This window comes from Clarias gariepinus, chromosome 25 (genome assembly GCF_024256425.1).
Source record: "Clarias gariepinus isolate MV-2021 ecotype Netherlands chromosome 25, CGAR_prim_01v2, whole genome shotgun sequence".
NCBI lineage: Eukaryota > Metazoa > Chordata > Actinopteri > Siluriformes > Clariidae > Clarias > Clarias gariepinus.
The window spans coordinates 18,660,189-18,678,382 of NC_071124.1; the positions used below are offsets into that span (position 1 = coordinate 18,660,189).

An 18,194-nucleotide genomic window follows, 5' to 3' on the forward strand; every position below is an offset into this window, starting at 1 on the left:
ATTTTGATTTAATTTATAAAGCAAAAGGTTTAACATCACGCAAATATCAAAGTACTGCCAAAGTTTCGCACGAAACAATTTTGAGACTGGTTTCTGGTTCTCCAATGTATGAAAGTAATGATATCAATAAAAGAGCGAGTTGGGACTAATGTACGCTTCATGATATGGGAGGAGCTGGATCAGGTTTGACTCCACCCCCTGAACTAGGTGTATTTACACCAGAATGGGAAACTGCGTGATCTGGCAACGTGTCTCTTTTTTCCCCCCTCAGAGGGACGCGCGTGGGTTCAGACCGCCCCTTTAGGCGACTGGATCTCTTCTGTCGGTTCATTTCCGTGGCCGGTGAGGCGCACGAGCGCGAGCGATCTTCCAGCGCCATGGCTCGTTACTACTGAAGTGGAGGCGCGCGCGCGAGCTCTGAGGCGCGAGCGATGGACAGGCGTCATTTCGGTAAGGCGTGCGCGCGGACAGAGGGGCTCCATTTATCTTTGATTGGAAACTTGATCAGGTGAAATCAACGGGCATCGGTGTACATTATGCTGCATTTATATTATTGTAACATTGGGTGGAATAGTATGATTTCATCCTTTAAGCTCGAGCCTTAGTAGTGTTGCCTTTGTTGATAATGTGCGCGCGCATAACCGTGATAATACCGCTCAAAGCACAGCACTGATCAGCACGAGCGTGTCTCCTTGCTGGGTTGGAATAATATTGTGCTGAGGAATCTCTTTACGTAATGCAATCATATTAATCGGTTTCGGGGATTTGTATAAAATACAGGAATTTATTACCAGATTCATATGCAAACAGATCACTCAGGGATCTTGCGCGATGTCGCGCGCGCCACTCCGTTCTGACCCTGCAAACTCTGCGTAACTGCTCAGACAGAAGTGTGCATGCAGTCATTTGAACATTTTAAGTAATTATTTGTTGTTGTTTTTTTTCCCCCATGCAAATGGCCAGCCCACTGTTTTGTTAAAGGTCATTTTATTCCGATGATGAAAGCGCATCAGTCTGGCGCACATCCATTCCTCTATAGCATATACTTTAATAGATCCTGTTATATCATAAAATGCATTCGATTAGCCTGGTAAATGTTTTAATATCCACTATAAACCGAATTGCTATTATAAGCTAAATGCACTCACTTTAGACATTTTATTAGGTACTAATTTGTAGGTATGGTTACTGACTGTATAGCCCAACTGTTGCTAGGCACAATTTGTCATCCTCTTATATCCTCTTTACCCCATGCATCAGTGAAGATGGACCACCATAGCACTAATGCAGACCAAAGATTCAAGTGGTGAACCTTTCTCAAACTGCACCATCCTTGTCACTTTTGATCCTTTTAGGATGCATATTTAACACTGAATGTGTACTGTATGCAGTGTACTCTTAATTATAATTAGTACTCTAATGTAATTCTGTATAGTAAATAATTATCAAAAGGTACACCATGTTTACTTTTGCATGTAAAAGATGCATCCTAACTGTATGTAAGATGCAAAATTATATTGGCCTTGTGAAGCCTTTACATATTGTCTATTTTACTGCAATACATTTAGTTTGCCAATATGCATAATTCTGTTATATGATTTTAACGTAAATATACATGTTGTACAGTTATTTACCATCATTTATTTATGTTTAACTCACATATTTTTACCTGAGTGGAAATTCTGCCCTTAATTTAAATATATTGATGTAATTGGTGGTAAGGTGGCTTAATGGTTAGGACTGTTATCTTGCACCTCCAGGATCCAGGTTTGATTCCTGCCTCGGGGTCTGTGTGCATGGGGTTTGCATGTTTTCTCTGTGCTTGGTGGTTTCCTCCGGGTGCTCCTGTTTTCTCCCACAGTCTAAAGACATAAATTGGCGTTTCCAAGTTGCCCATAGTGTGTAAATGAGTGTGTGAGTGTGTGTATGTGTGTGCCCTGCGGTGGATTAGCACCCTGTCCATGGTGTACCCTGCCCCATGCCCTAAGTCTCCTGGGAGAGGCTTCAGGCCCCCCGTGACCCTGTATACAGGATAAAGTGGTATAGACAATGAGTGAGTGAGTGAGTGGTATGTAATTTTTTTTTATGTACCACCACCACAACAACAACAAAAGCTACCTTTATTTCTAACAATGATACTGACATGATAGTGCCGGTGGGGTTGTTATGAATGCATGATGTGCAGTATTGGACACTACTAGCTTGTTGTTGTTGCCCTTTTATGCACCATGTGTTTTAGTCTTTCAATACTTGTTCATTAGTGTCAGCTTCTAAACACAGCAGGTGTAAAAAAATTCCAGCAATCCTGTAGGCCTGATGCGTCCTTATCACTTTAACACTCCCAGAGCACACCACTATCATGTCAGGGTCACTGCTGTCCAGAATTTTCCTGAGACCATAATAAGATCTGGTCAGCGATGGCCCTGTGTTCACTTTCCATTAATGCGCAGGGTAGAGGAAACAAGCGCATGGAGGATGCTAATGAATAAATTAAAGCTTTGAGTGAAAGTCGGGTAAAGCTCAAGCCTGTGTTTAATCTTGCAAGAATGTTACGGTGTTTTCAAAAAGGCCCGTGAGCTACTAACATAAAAATGCAGCTCAGAAATTATCTGATGAATTTTTTTTTTCAGTAAGCCTGGGGTTTTATTTTCAATAGTTGAAAAAATGTGTAATGGGGCAGCATTAGGTATGTCTGTATGTTTCAGGTGTATTCTACTGTGTTTATAAAATTGTACAAAAAGGGGACTTTTCGTCCAGTCTTCAAGGACTGCAGGCTTGTCCACACTGTTCCATTTTCGTACACACCTGAGTCTCAAGATCCTTCCAGTGTTTAATTAGCCCTTCAGCCTCAGTTCGTAAAGCAGGGATATATAAAACCCTCAAGTTCTGTGTGTGATCGAAAGCGTATTTGTGTTTTTTTTCTGTGCGGTTTAACTTTTTTTTACTGATTATGCCTAAGAAGAAGAAGCCTTTATTTATCACATATACATGGGGTGTTCAAGTCAAACCAGGATTTGTGATAAAACTCATAGTAGGAGAACAGTGATGAAACTCATAGTAGCAATAAAATATTTGAGTAGTCCAAACATCTTAAAGAAGGCCATACATTTGTACATGACCTGGCCGAGGTGGTTCGAAGTCCACTGCAGTCATTGCAGTCCTGTAAACATTCAAAGAAACAGAACATCCTCCGTACAGTCCTGACCTCGCTCTAAGCCATTTCCACATGTTTGGGGCAATAAATGAGTTTCTGTGAGGCCAGAGATGCTAATCATGGCTCTGGCATACTGAGAACTTTCTACCATGATGGTATCCAAGCACTAGTGAAACGCTAAGATAAGTGCATTAGTGCACTATATAAAACAATTAAGGTAGTTTTATACTGTCATAACTGTGTTTAGTTTTTCTGCACAATCTAATGTTCTGGTTTGACATCCCACATAGATTTTCATTACCTGTTATAGCAACCCTGAAGCAAAGTGTGTGATGCGCCTTGCTCAAGGGCCCAGCAGTTGCAGCTTTGCAGGGGTAGGGGCTTGAACCCATGACCTATTGATCACTAAGCTAGAGCATTAACCTTTAAATCATGACTGCAGCATGTGCAATGTGTCAAGCTGTAATGAATGTTTGAAAGCTTGATTTGACTGCTTCATTTTACCGGCAGCCTGTCATATGAAGCCCATTAATCTTCCTCTTTGTGTGTGTAACACATCAGCACCATGGACAGAGCAAAGTCTTTTTAGCTGCTTGTAATGATTTAATGCTTATGTTCTGTTTAAGTTTTTTTTTCTTTTTTTTCCTGAACATTAACCTTTTTATTCTTATTATTCTTATTATTCTTATTATTTATTTTATGCACCATTTGATGTCTGGGATGCCGATGAAAGGCTTGATCCCTTGTCCTTAATCTGAGAATGTTAAACATAATAATTAAACAAAATTTGACCCATATGCTAACGAACAGGTTTCATACATGATTGAAATTAAGATGACTACTTTCTTTTAAATGTTTGACTGCACATTTATTCTGAAGATTTTTTCTTTAGAAAAAAAAAAAGAACATTTATTCTGAAGAAAGTTAAGCAGCAGTGTGATGTGGTGCCAGATTGTGCTGCTAAAGTCTTAAATCTTATTAGGCAGAAGGTGTTGCTTAATTTTCTGTAACAGCAGCTCTGACAATAACGTTGGCTGTAATTCAAATCACAGGTTTATATCAACGTCCTCTTTCAAATTGATTATTGTTACTATAGTGACAAGGCATTCACATGTTCTTGTACAGTGGATAATCTATGTATTCATATGTGGATTGAAAAAAAAAACGTTTTACTGAACAGGAGCCTCAAGTTTTGTTTTTTTATTATTATTATTATTCCTGTCAGTAGGCATTTTGCTATTAGAACATCATTCATATCGGAGGATTTTGCTAATTCTGATTTCTCATGGTGAAGCATGGCAAGCTGTATTTTGTAACTTTAAAAAAAGAGAAAAAAAGGGAGTATCTTTTTTATAACTGCTATAATCTAAGTGAAAGCATACATTTCACAACATTAATTGTAACTAATGTACAAATGTCAAAAAGCATTTAACATTGTCTTCTATTAAAAAAATATAATTTCAGTTGTTGGCAAATGGCTGTCGTATAAAAGTAAGAGACCCCCTTGGGATGTGCTGTGTGATTAATTATATAGTAAGGGCTTTGGAGAGTTAATCAAAAACCCCAATTTAAATTAGTCCTCTATCTGGCAGCCACAGATGAAATGCAGAAAACACACAATTCTTTAGACCATAGTGGTTTGTGTATCTGTGCAAATAGCTTCAGGATTTCATCTATATTGTGCATGGGAGTGTGTGTGAGTGTATGTAAGTGTGTTTGACTTTTGTGCTTTCACATACATTAGGCCCAATTAGAGGCTTGTCCTTTCCAAAGAGGTTGGTCTTCTGCTCTTCACACATGGAGGTGATGTTGTATTCATTCGAAACTTTACACCGTAATGCAGCCAACTTATAAATGGCTAAAAGATAAGGATTGACCCTTTCCTGACCTATTGAGGGAGGCATATGGAGTTTTCAGGGTGTGAGTGTGGGTGTATGCATGTACAGTTTGCATTGTTCTTTAAGCTCTGCTCGAAAAACACTGAAGATTGAGAGAGAGATTTATTTTGTTATATCACCAGCATTATATGACCATGCACAAAGCTGCATTTAGTTCTATTTACCTGCATGTGTTAAAAAAAAATCTATATTTAAAAACACAGTTAACATTAAACCATAAAACAAGCTATAGTCCACCAGAGAAGAGTGCAGATGAATTATTGTTGTGACAATAATAATTTCACAAATGAACTTGCTCAGAATAAGCATGGTAAAATAGGTAAGTCAGTTACCAGTTTAATCTGAAACCTGTGTGGGGGGGGGGGGGGGACTTGCATGGATTACAATAGGTGTAATGCAGTACCACTTTCTGTATTTCCGGCTGTGTATATAAATACTCCAAATATCCAGAAGCTGGAAGTTAAAATTGGAAGCATGGTTTGTGAATTCTGTCTGACAGCTACATCACTCACACTCATAATTGGTTTCAACTAGATGTGTTGAAGTCTTTTTTTATCTCACTCGCAAAGTCATTATTCTTGTTTGTACTTGCCTGCAATACAGTGTGTTCCACCAAATGTACTTAGTTCTACATCCAAAGGAAAATCTAAACGAACCACCATGACCCTGACCAGGCAGTTACTAAGGATGGATGAATGGATGCTGTAAATTACATCATGCAGCACTCCACATTATTATGATCTCTCTCATTGTCCTGCAAGCTCAATATCTGTTCACTCATTCATTTCAGCAAGAAAATAAAAAAAAGATCCCTGTTATTTGGTGTCCAGCAGAATCAGGGTCTCGATGCGCAGAACCTTTCTGTATTGAATAGTGCACTTCTTATTCGTATCAGTATGTGGTTTATTATCAGTTGAAGAATTCATATTCAGTACCATGCCTAATAAATAACATTAGAGTCAGAAATAGTACTCAGCTATACTCACTTTATCATGTGGCTTTAAGACCTTTGAGAATACTGCTGAACATGCATTATGATTACTCACTATTGAGGAGGGCGACCTGCAAAAGGCTACTGGAAAAATAATAATACCTTGAATGGCAAATGCTACCCATTTATAACAGCATGCAGTCCTAGCTATTGATGTGTACTACAATATGGATGGCCATTATAAATACGATTAAGCTGTTGTGCCTTTCTGCATTGAAATGCATTGAAAGGAATGTCACTGAAGGTCCCTGACCCTTGGGCTAGTTATGGAGCCCCAGCAGCACATTCAAGTTCACATTCCCGAAGCCTGCCATTCTAAAACCCTGGCATTTAAAAAAAAAAAAAAAAAAAACTGCGCCAGGGCAGACATTTATGTGATGAATTATTCATAAATTCACCCTAAGCCACACATAATTATGAATGATTAAGCAAATGGATCACCTACCTGCAAAGTCGCGAAGTGAATTGTGCATTACTCAATGCAATTAAGCTATGGTATCTTCTCGAAGCACTTGGTGTAGGTGATGAGCCAGTTTAGGGGGTTGTCATATGTGAGGTGCTAGCTGTCATAAAACACAAATTGCACATTTTAGAAATGATCTGGAGACATTTAGTACTACTCAGTGGGTTCGAGCTAAACTGTAATGCTTATATGTTTTTAGTTTGGGAATTATAGAGGATTAATGTCTTATATACACAGAAAATATATACAGCACATATGAACTCACCGGCCCATTATGTTACAGCAATACAACGCAAAAGTCATTCACCTGTAGGTCAAGAGCTTCGGTTAACGTTCACATCAAATATAAGTCTTTAGAAAGATTTGTGGCTTTGAGCACAACAGGAATGTTTTTAATAGAAGAGACAGTTTAAGTTAATCTCTTTCACTATAAACTTTTAGGAGAAAAATATTTCATCATTATAACATGGTGCAGTATGGAGAGCCGCACCACAAGATGTTATAATATTTATAAGAGCCCTGACGCAGGGCTTTAGAGTGGGTCAATGAAATAGGAGTATGTGAGAGTGCTTGTGATACACAAGGGAAAACCTTCCTGTTCAGAGATAGCGTGGGATCATTAATTAAGGAACTTAAAAGAACTCGTATTTTATATATATATATATATATATATATATAATTGTATATTATATTTTATTATAATATTAATTTTGGGCACTTTGCACAGGTATGGGGCATTACGGTAATTTCGGTGTGTTTTGCATTTTCTGTGTATTTTACAGTAAACTATTGCATTAATGGTTCCGTTGAGTGATGCGTAGCCACGCCCACTTTGGCCAAAAGTGCTCTTCATCCCAAAAATTATGGCTGCTGTGAGGTAATCTGGCACAAAACTGCTTATAACAGCCCTTTAACCCAACATTTTGAATTAATTTATGGCACAGATTTAACTTAAAGCAAATATCGTTTTATTAAATTCTGTTAAGCCAGTTTTGTGTGATGTTGTAACAAAATCAGCTGGACAGATATACAGACAGAAACATTTCAGAGACTTGTTTAGGGTTAATGCATGAAATGTAAAAATATCATAGAAAGAGCGAGTTCTGACCAATATACAGAAAATAATATTTTTATTTATATGAATTAATTTTTTTTATTTATTTCTCTGAATTACTTTTTTTGTAGCACAAATTAGTTTGCATGGTTTTGTAAAAAAAAAAAAAAAAAAAAAAACGCTCCCTGATTACATTAACTCTAGTGACTGGAATTCCACTACCAGTGGAAATTGGGGATAAGGGGACCGGGAAAAATGTTTGAAACTTGTCATTTGTCTGAACTATGAGTGTTAGAAAATTTCTTCCTCAAAGGTTCTGTCAAAAGCAAACTGAAAAGTTAGGTATAAACACTTAAAATTTAACTTAAAAGGAAATAAAAGAAACCTGAAAACATGGGTAAATAGAACCAGACCCAACATCTGATATTTTTCATCTGAAGTCAGAAGTCTATCAGAATTGGCCCAGAGGTATCGCTGCACTAAAGGAGCAAATCATCTCAGAATCTCCCGGTGGCAAGATTCGTTCCTCACCAAGAAATGAGCAGGGAACAAGTGAAGAAGGAAAGCCAGGAATAAGATAAAGAACAATGTAGTGGTGGTAAAGGGGAAGCTGAAGCTATTCTCCGTATCTGGCCAGCATGTAACATCTGTTCTGATACATTAATAAATGTTCAAAATTGTTGTATTCAGTTTATGCACCATGCCAGCAGTCTTGTCAATTTGAGCATTTATTCCAATCTATTATATCTATCTGTTAATTTTTTTGTTCATCTTTTTGAACTGGTCGCTCGGTGCAGGTGCTTATGGTTAGTTGGCAGGCAATTTGGCGAAAGTGCGTAATATCTCTGAGCATGGTTCACATGATACTAAACAACTCACTAGAACTGGGTGTGCATTTATTTAATAATTCCACATAATTCTCATTGAGGGTTTCAGAGCTATTTTTAAAGCATGTCTTCTTATTCTCTGTTTGGATATGATGTTAATGTATTTGTTCACCAGTATTTTTATTTTTTTTGCCTTGTCAAAGTATCAGCTAGTAAGCCACTGATGTAAAATATATCAATATTGTTGTGTCTCCTGCAGGATGACTGACAGAACCATTGTCTAGCAGTCAAAATGATAGCGACAGGCGGGCTCCTGAGGATCTCCCGGCGGCAAGATTCGCTCCGCACCAAGAACCGAGCGGAAAACAAGCGAAGGAGAAAAGCCAGGAAAAAGATGAAGAACAATGTGGTGGTGGTAAAGGGGAAGCTGAAGCTGTTCTCCGTATCTGGCCTGGTTGCAGCAATCGGATTGTTCGTCTTAATAGTGGGAATATCAATGGCCGTCCTGGGATACTGGCCTAAAGAGACCTCAAATTATCCAAAAGTCTTACCAAGAGAGACGCAGCTCATAAAACAGGCAACTGATTCTAAAAAAAAAATTCAGCCAGCATCAAACTTTACGAGCAATACAAAGCTCTGGATGAAGCTGCACTGGAATAGCAGTGACGGTACGATTAACGCTACCAAGCCTAATTTCCATCCTGTTGGATTTTTTGATGGTTTGTTTACCACTTATCTGTACTCCGACAACCTCAAAGTGTTTGGACCACTGGTTATGGGAATTGGTATCTTCCTTTTTATTTGCGCCAATGCCGTACTCCATGAGAACCGGGACAAGAAGACCAAAATCATTGACCTGAGGGACATTTACTCTACGGTTATAGACATCCACAGCTTGCGCTCCAAGGGCCATGCTCCTCTTAACGGGCTGTTAGACTGCACACAGTCCAAGGAAGGAGATCTTCCATCAGCCACACATAGGACAGCCATGCCTTCAAGAGGCTCCTGGCCTTCTACTGTCTCATGTAAAGAAAAGGATTACAGGAGCTCATCGTTCAGCAGAAAGTTTAGCTGGTCTAGAGAAAGACAGTCACTTACTGAGACGATCTACACCATATACAGAGATCAGAACAAGCTTAAAGAACCAACACCTGCTCCCAAGGAGTGGGAGACACGCTCCATAGTCACCTCCTCAGTTAACGCTTTCACATTACCTGTAATTAAACTCAACAACCATGAAATGGAGGCGAGAGAAGAGCGGGAGGGGGAGCATGTTACACCATGCAATCTGACAGAAAAGCTGCAGCCAGAGTGCCAGAGCTCTGAATTCTCAGAAGAACTTCTCAGCACTGCCATACAAACCGAAGCTGAGGTACTGATGGCAGGTTTGTCGGTATCTCGGGATCCCAAGCTCTCAGGTGATGTATCCAGTGGATGCCAGCAGCAGCTGCAGCTTCCCGGTTCTGGGTTTAGGATCCTGGGATCCCACCTGTCCCTGAATGCCCTTTCCGACCTGGGCACTGGACGGCACGAAGAAAGGTCACGCAGATTCAGCTGCCCGAGGCTGGACCGCTTGGGCAGTAAGGGCTATATAAAACTGGCAGCACTAGGAGGAGACTCATTTGAAGCCCCAGATGGGGTGCCAGAAACAGGTGTGGAGGAACCAGAGCAGACAGGAACACAGAGTTATGTTATGAATGCACAAATATTCCCCAATAACTCCCTCACACAGCTGCACACAGAACCTATCATGTTGAACCCTCACACAACTGATGTAGACATGGACCCAAAGGCAAATCTCCAGCAGGGAGAGCAGGTCTGAGCGAGTCTGAGCAAGTTTCTGTGCTCAGGAATATAAATAAGGTGTAGTCACTAACTGCTTAGAGTTCTTTTGTGGGCAGTTTACTTAGTTTGTAGCATAAATAAGGTAAGATTTTGTCATGAGCACGACACTCATAAAATACTTAAGTATTTCAAAAGACTGGAGGTATAATCCAGCTTTCAAAGAGACCATCACTCACTTTTGTGCAGTATATAGATGATAAGTCCAAAAGTAGAGACGAGTTCTTGTTCTTGTGCCTTGCACTGATCTGTTAGGCTTATATGCTGTTCTTGTCCCGCATTGTGTCACCAGATAAGTAACTTTCCCTGTAATAATTATTGAATTGTGTTATTGTTGTGTTTTCTGCAGAACTTTTGTCACATGAATGACTCTGTTACTTAAAATCAAATACCTTTCTTCAGTTCTTAGTCAAAGCTACTATATTTGTAAAAGAAACCCCATCTTGCTTTACATATACACACATACATACAAAATATAATTATGCAACCTCATGAACTTTGTTTCAGTGTACCTGGATATTGTTGTGCAATCAAACAGCAATAACTGTTAGAGATGAATTCTCAGGTTTCACCCTGGCTGGAAAATGATGAAGGCCATAAATTAAGTGTTTATTTTTTTTTTTAGAGACTATTTTGTGGTTGAATGTATGTCAAGTTCATGCACAATTGTTACTAGTCAAAAGTCAGTAGATAAAATAAAAACCTTACAAATACCTGTATTGATATTTATTGCTGAGTTCCTTTAATCAAACGTTTTCATTGTGGAATAATATTTTTGGTTTATAGTGACCCCTGTTGGTGAGGGATGGTAGTGAACGTTTTGATAACTTTTAGATTTATTGTAGAATAATACTTTTCTTGATTACTTTTATGTTTTTCTCCTTTATCTTTTTCATATTAGAGTAACCTTATTCATTACTTAATGCTGGTCATTTGAGAAGGCTTTGTATGTTTTTCCAAAACAAACAATTGAATACACTGCCTAGCCAAAAAAAAGTCACCACCTGGATTTACAGTAACAAAGGAAATACAGTAGATGAGATCCTTCCATTGGATAATTACTGCAGTGATTAATATGTTTCAGCTGGGAGCAAATTGTTAAACCCTAACCCACACATTGAGTCGCTTCTTGTTTCTTTAACAGCCATGTCAGAAGAATTATCCTATGATCATGGCAGAGGTTTAACTCCGGGTTTGATTCATGCCTCAGGTCTGTGTACAAGGAGTTAGCATTTTCTTCTAGTGTTAGGTGTTCTCCAGGTACTCCGGTTTCCTCCCACAGACCAACAACATGTAGATTTGGCTAACTAGCGTTCCTAAATTGCCTGTAGTTGGTAAATGTGGGCATGAATGTTGACCGCACGTCCTACCACAGTACCACAGTAAAAAAAAAAAAAGAAATGGAATAAATTCAATGGTCACTATTGGCCTCCACAGCCCCTAACTGGACTACAGAGATTTTTAATGTATGAATTCTTAATAGTGAAGGTAAGAACATTTCTACATACACAATGTGAAGAGAAGTCAAGGGATTGGCACTAAACAACTGTGTAGCCTTAAGAAATCCACTTATCCACTTGGAGTATGGCCTGATGAGTCCAGCTTTACACTGTTCCAGAATGTTTAGGGTAAGAGGAGAGGCAGACGAAGCGATGAACCCTTCATCCCCAGTGCCTACCACACTGTGAGGCAGTGTTATGATCTGTGGTTGCTTATGTCGGGCAGGTCTAGGTTCAGCAATGTTATGTGCCAGAAAAATAGGTCAGCTGACTACTGTACCATCATTAATTATATGAATACCATCGATAATTATTGATCGAGCTTAAATTATGAAAGAGTGGTTAAAGGGAGCAAACATCATTTTCACACCTGGCCACCACAAAGTCCAGACCTCAACTCTATTAAGAATTTTGGGATGCGCTGGAGAAGATGTCAAGCAGCGGTCAAAGACCATCATCAAAGATCTTGGAAAGAAATTAATGCAATTCAGAATGGAAATTAATGTTATGGCATTGCATAAAAGCACAGTGGATTAGTGGTTAGCACTGTTGCATTAAACCTTTAAGGTCTGGGTTCAAATCCTGCTTCAGGGTCTGTGTGTCTGAATTTTCTTTCCATGCTTGGTGTGTTTCCCTCTGGTAAGACATGCAGATTAGAGTAATTGGCTTTCCCAAATTGACTGTAGTGTGGGAACGCATGTGTGAATGTTGACTGGAGGCCCTACCACAGTAGTTAAAAATGGGAATAATTACAATGGTCACCTTTGCCCTCCACGTTGAACTACAGAGTTTCCGAGATGGATGGATGGATGGATGGGTGAATATAATAAAGTTGTTTTTAGTGATGTTAAAATAATACTTCAGGTACTTTCACTTTTGTTTTAAGGGGATTTCAAGTCCATTACTCATTGGACTTGACTACTGATTCCCACTACATCTTGTTACTATATTTAGCAGTTTGCTAAGAACCATGGCATTTTGGGTACTTTTTGAAGGCTGATGTCATGTTTTTAACCGTTGTTCTAATTGTGTAATTTATCATTTATAATGCTTCCGGTGCCTGAATCCTTTAAAAAGTCCACTTTAAGTATCTGGACTATATAAAAGGTTTGTATTTTGTTCAGCATTATGTACAGTATGAATTATCTTTCACGTCAGCGACCTTTAACTGATTCGCCTCAGGCTGACAGTGGGCGGAGTTAACACGTTTCAACGCTGACATACAGCCTCTTCGGTCAATAGCGCGGACGGGGCGTGGCTTCAGCGCTCACAGAGAGCCTCCTTAAACAGATCCGAGAGGATCAAAGCGGATTCCCCTCAGGTGAGCGCGCGGAGTGTTTTGCGGCTTTTAACTCGCAAGTGCCGGAAGTACCAGAAGTACCAGAAGCGCCTCTGTGCCTTGTTTGGCTCCTGTTCACGCGCGCTGGTAATGTGAGTGAGGTCTTTTAAATGCTTTAAACAGTGGAATGTATCCAGGTTGTTTATTGTTTTAAACTTTTAAATTGTGTGTACGTGTGTTAACATGCACAAACTGCAATGATATCCAAGGTGTGTGTGTGTGTATATATATATATATATATATATATATATATATATATTATAGTCCAAAGTATAAATTATTGTCCAAAGTCTACATTTCACTGTAGTGTAAGTACTGAATTTGTTTTCTCCTTGTACCATCTTTTTTTAATCTCAATCTGGATTCTCCATCATGCCGTCAAATGTTGATCCATGGTGTGCACCCTTGTCATCGCCTCTGCTCTGATACTGTAAGTACACTTTTCCAAGAATCATTTGAATCATCAGCTTTTTTTTTTTTTTTGTTAGGTTGTGTAGATCTTTGTTTTGTGGAAACAGACTGTCTTTCAATGCTTATTATGGAACAGGAAACCCCTCAGCACTTGCATATTTCCCCTTTTGACCTTAACCATGAAATCGTTTGATCGTGTTTATTCTAAAAAACTTAGATTCATGGTGTTCATCCGGCATGCGTGCCTCTGAGCACTGAGTTTTTCAAGTTAAGTGATCACCAAATGATGTGTCAGAAGTGCTGGCTGTCGTGTGGAAAGAGGAAATGATCCTTCTTTGTTTCTGGCTTTCACTTCCTGCCTGACGTTGACTGCAGGATTATTATCGTCACTAACTTATGGTTAAACGTTTTCAAAATGAAGATGAGTGTTTAAGCTTTGTTATGGGATATCTTAGGAAATGCTTAGGAGAAAGTTTTATTACTTCTGTAGAAAGAGCGTAGTTTTGTTCGAGCATTAACATGTGATCTGCATGATGTTACTTTTTTTATTTAACTTGTATGAGTATGCTTTATAATATTTTCTGCAACGTACCGCAATATTCCTCATGCCCAATATTACTGTCACACATTTCCTAAATATTTTGCATAAATGCAGTAAAAAGGATTTAACTAAGCATTATTTATCATTATGTAGACGTGAATTTCCATATGAGTAGGTTTTTTTCAACAGTTTTATAGCATAAATGTTTCAACTACTGTATAATAATGGTATAATATAAGGTATAGTACATAACTCTTACTAAAGAGTATAGCTGAGAAAGTCAACATATGCATTTTTATATCTAGTAGAGACATTGCGTACAGTTCTGTCCGATAGTAAAGACTTTTAAAAGGAACAACGAATATGATTTTGTTCTTTCGTCACATGAAAGGTGCAAGATAATAAGTGTGTCCTCTGGAATGTTGTCCTGGGGATAAAAGGTCACAGAAATGATGTGTCAGTGCATTTCATGCTTCGTTATCAATTCTACAAATGATAAGCAGTTGCTCAAAGGTTGAAGGTAGTCTATAATCCATGTTCATTCTTGTTCTGCTAAGTTCTCTTCTTAAGATGATCCAGAGGTCAAGTAGTGCAGGAAAACCCTGATCTCAGTGTTCTGTACCTCAGCTGTGCTGACTTGCGCCATACTCTAGACCTCTAGACTTTGGCTTCATCTTGATGCAGTATGCACTTTTGACTTCCTCCCGAAAGCCCGTTCCTCCTGCACGTGAACTGTGTGTGTCTCAGCAAAACCACGGGCACGGTTGTGATAAAGAAGCTCCGATCAAACCAGCTGGCATTCAAGAATGGGTTTGTAGCTTGATGCTGCTTTTGCCCATAAATAGCCATGGCACTCAGGGGAGAGATAGCACCTTATCAGTGGGTATTAATAGCAGGGAGGTGGGCCGCTCTGTCTTGAAAAGCCTCATGAGTGGGCGTGTGTGATTTTTCCAGAAAGGTGTTGCGGCCATGGCAGGAGTAATTTTTTTTCACACCTATTTATCAGCCAACAGAGCTTATTCTGGCTGTTGATTATTGATCACGCATAGATAAGGATAAGATGATGATAATTTCAACAAAGTTCTTGATGTCTTTTCCAGGATTTTGTATCTTGTGCTTTAGTGTTTTTAACTCTGACACTGACTAGGCATTGTAAAAGTTTTGCATTGATTCAGGAAAGCAGGAATTTATTGACTTTTGTTGACTAAAGTTTGGCCTATCACTACCTCCCACCCCCCTTTTCACTACCACCAACATAATTTTATTGAGAACAAAATAGCAGCTATCAATGATCATTTCATGAAATTAAACCTCAGATATCAGGTGTACCTAATTACACATTACTCATTGTTTAATATGGATTACCAATGAAGCATTTAGTGCTGGAGCTGTGTACTCCACTGATAAGATATCTACTGATAAGATATCAGATTTATGGAAGTGCACTGATTGTCAAATACAATAGTGCTTTAATATTTCATTCATAGCCCTGTAAGCTTTAAGCTGCAGATAGTCTTTTAAAACTCCTTAATTTTATTATAATGATTCTAATGTAGACTTGTTCCAACATTATTTAAAGGGTAAGTGTATTTGATATGCCTAGGTTTGTTAGATTGAAATACCTGCTTGTTTCTTTCGCATTAATTACAGTCCTCCTACTCTAAGACATATGTGTCCGCTTCAAAGTGGGTTATATATAGTAGGATTGAGGGTGTGAAACATTAATTTTGTATACTATTTATTTAAACCAACTGGCCACTTCATTAGGAAAACTTGTACAGTACATCATTCATACAGTAGCACTGCCTCCAGAAGCTTGTGCAGTGGCTACTATGGATAATGGGTGCATCGCTTTATGGGCTTCCGTTCTGACCCTGACATGCTCATCGCTCTGGAATAGGGTCAATCTGAACTCATCAGACCACATAACATTTTCCGATTGCATTGCAAAGTCCAATCTTTATGCAATTTTTTCTGATTAGCTTCATTAACAGGTGTTTTTCTTATGGCCATACAGCTGTTTAATCCTGTGAATTCGTATTGCTCTTACTTTAACTAATAAACATAGCTGTAATTTCTGTTGTTTTATGATGTGCCTTCCACATCATAACCCTGTTTAACTAACCACAATTCATCCTTCCAGGTGTTAATAATGCATTGGACAGTTCTTAACCCAATTCCAGTCATTTCGAATCTAATTAGTTGTTTTCTTTGCTTGAAGCAGGCCAATAATTTGACCCTCCTGAAGCACAGCTTGTTATTTTGGCTAGCCAGTGTACTTGGTATACGTATAGCAGGTATAAGTATAAAGTATCAGCATTGCTCAGAAGACCATTAGTCGAGACCTCTTTTTCATATTGTTTGAGGTTTATAGCATTGCTCAATTAAGAGCTAAGTAGTATAGTATAGTGTTAGTTGTATATTATTATAATGTAATAGTACTTGTTTTTAATGTGTAATTTTTACCCCAGAATTGATGATTTAATTATGTAGTTGTATTTACACTGAAAATAAGAATTACATTTCAAAAATGTTATTTAAAAATGTAAGTTTTAATCACTATATATTTATAAATCTTTTTTTTTTTTAGGCATACATCTGATTTTAACAATAGCTATTGTACATTTGTACATTTCAGTTCCTCAAACCTTTCAACACTGTACAGTACTGTACATTTACTGCAACTACTCACTGTGCGTCAACTACGGAAAAAGTGTGGAGACTCGCAACCTTTGTTGTAAAAAATGTTTTTTAAACCTACAGAATTGTACATCTTATGATCTAATGAAAGTGCTGATGCTTTTCCTAAGACATTAAGCGTGTCTTATGATGTAATGAAAGTGCTGACCCTGTGATGAGATAATCACTGACTGGCCTGAACAAGCACTCAGCACTTGCTGTCTCATCATATCTTATTAAGCGCACACAGTTAACGTGTGGCACTGTGAGTATGGCAACGAGGACGACCTTTAGACTTTCAAGTCGCTTTTACCAGATGTCTCTGAGCCTTTATGGGAAACGTAATCTAAACCTGATCAAGCTAGTTAAACTTAAAAAAAAAAAAAAGATGAGTCAATCCCCATTAACACATCTGTCACGTGCATGTACAGTATATTCACACTCTGCTCATATCAGTGACATGATCTTTGATATAAGCATATAATCGTGGCCAAGGTGAAGGTCCAATAGTGTCTGTGTGAAGGATGAAACTATAAAAACAGGCCATTTGAAAATAGATAAAAACTAAATTAGTTTGGAGAAGAGAGATCAGCTGATGTCTGCTCTTAGTCATGCTGCTGATGAACAAGCAGAGGTTTTTCCTCTTTTCTTTGCATTCTGAGGTGATGATTCAGTGGCTTAATGTGCAGCGAATGTGATTTTATTTATATTTTTTTTTACTTGTTTGTTTGGTTACTTGGATGTTTTTTCATTTGCTGAACTCCCACAAGTGGATGCTTTCCAGTTACTGGTCCGGAGCATGCCTTCATATTTGGTCAGTGGAGCATTTGAAATAAGTGTGGATCTTTGGTCATAAATTATATTACTGTGTTAAAATATCACACGATTAAGTCTTTAAATTATTGTTTCCAGACTAAGGCAAATAAATCCTGCAAGGCAAGTAATGTCTTAAAAAAATAAAATAAAATGTGGTTTTACTGACCATCCTGTAGAACCAGCCACAATTTTTCTGAGGTACGTAACTGTTGCACCTGCTTCTTTTTTTGCACGCAAAACCCGGTAGCTTCCGTCTTGTTTTTTTGTCTGGGAAGTGGTCACTTATAAAATGTGCTGCTTCTTTTTTGGCATACAGATATTTTTCTTTTAATGTTTTGGTGGAATACTAATGTTAAAAAATCTGGTTTGTTCTCAATAACTAAATTATTAGTCCTAAAATAAATAAAGAAAGAAAGAAAGAAAAAAATCCTTAGGAAAGTTTGTACCTAAGACTTTTACACATTACTGTACATGTCTTACTAATTCGGAAATATTTTTTAAATCCCTCAGTGATATAATTTACAGATGCTTACTGCAGACTGTCTTCTTGTATTAAAAACAAAATACTAATAAAAAATAAAAAGTATAGTGGACGTAAGTATGTGGATCATGTAGAGCCCACAAGTACAACATATCAGAAGTGGAAGATGTGATATGTCATGAATTCTAAGGATGTGTCC

At 38.2% G+C, this 18,194-nt stretch overlaps 1 protein-coding gene across 1 annotated transcript; it reads left to right on the top strand.

Moving 5' to 3' along the window:
• The first annotated feature begins 284 nt into the window (after nt 1-284).
• LOC128513268 (transmembrane protein 200C) lies at nt 285-10,910 on the top strand. Its single transcript, XM_053486985.1, has 2 exons — nt 285-450; nt 8,647-10,910. The coding sequence occupies exon 2, from the start codon at nt 8,680-8,682 to the stop codon at nt 10,207-10,209; it is 1,530 nt and encodes a 509-aa protein (XP_053342960.1). The 5' UTR covers nt 285-450; nt 8,647-8,679; the 3' UTR covers nt 10,210-10,910.
• Nucleotides 10,911-18,194: the final 7,284 nt, after the last annotated feature.

What these genes read in the sequence shown, in the direction of transcription:
- LOC128513268 (XM_053486985.1), top strand. Translation starts at nt 8,680, where the DNA reads ATGATAGCGACAGGCGGGCTCCTGAGGATCTCCCGGCGGCAAGATTCG.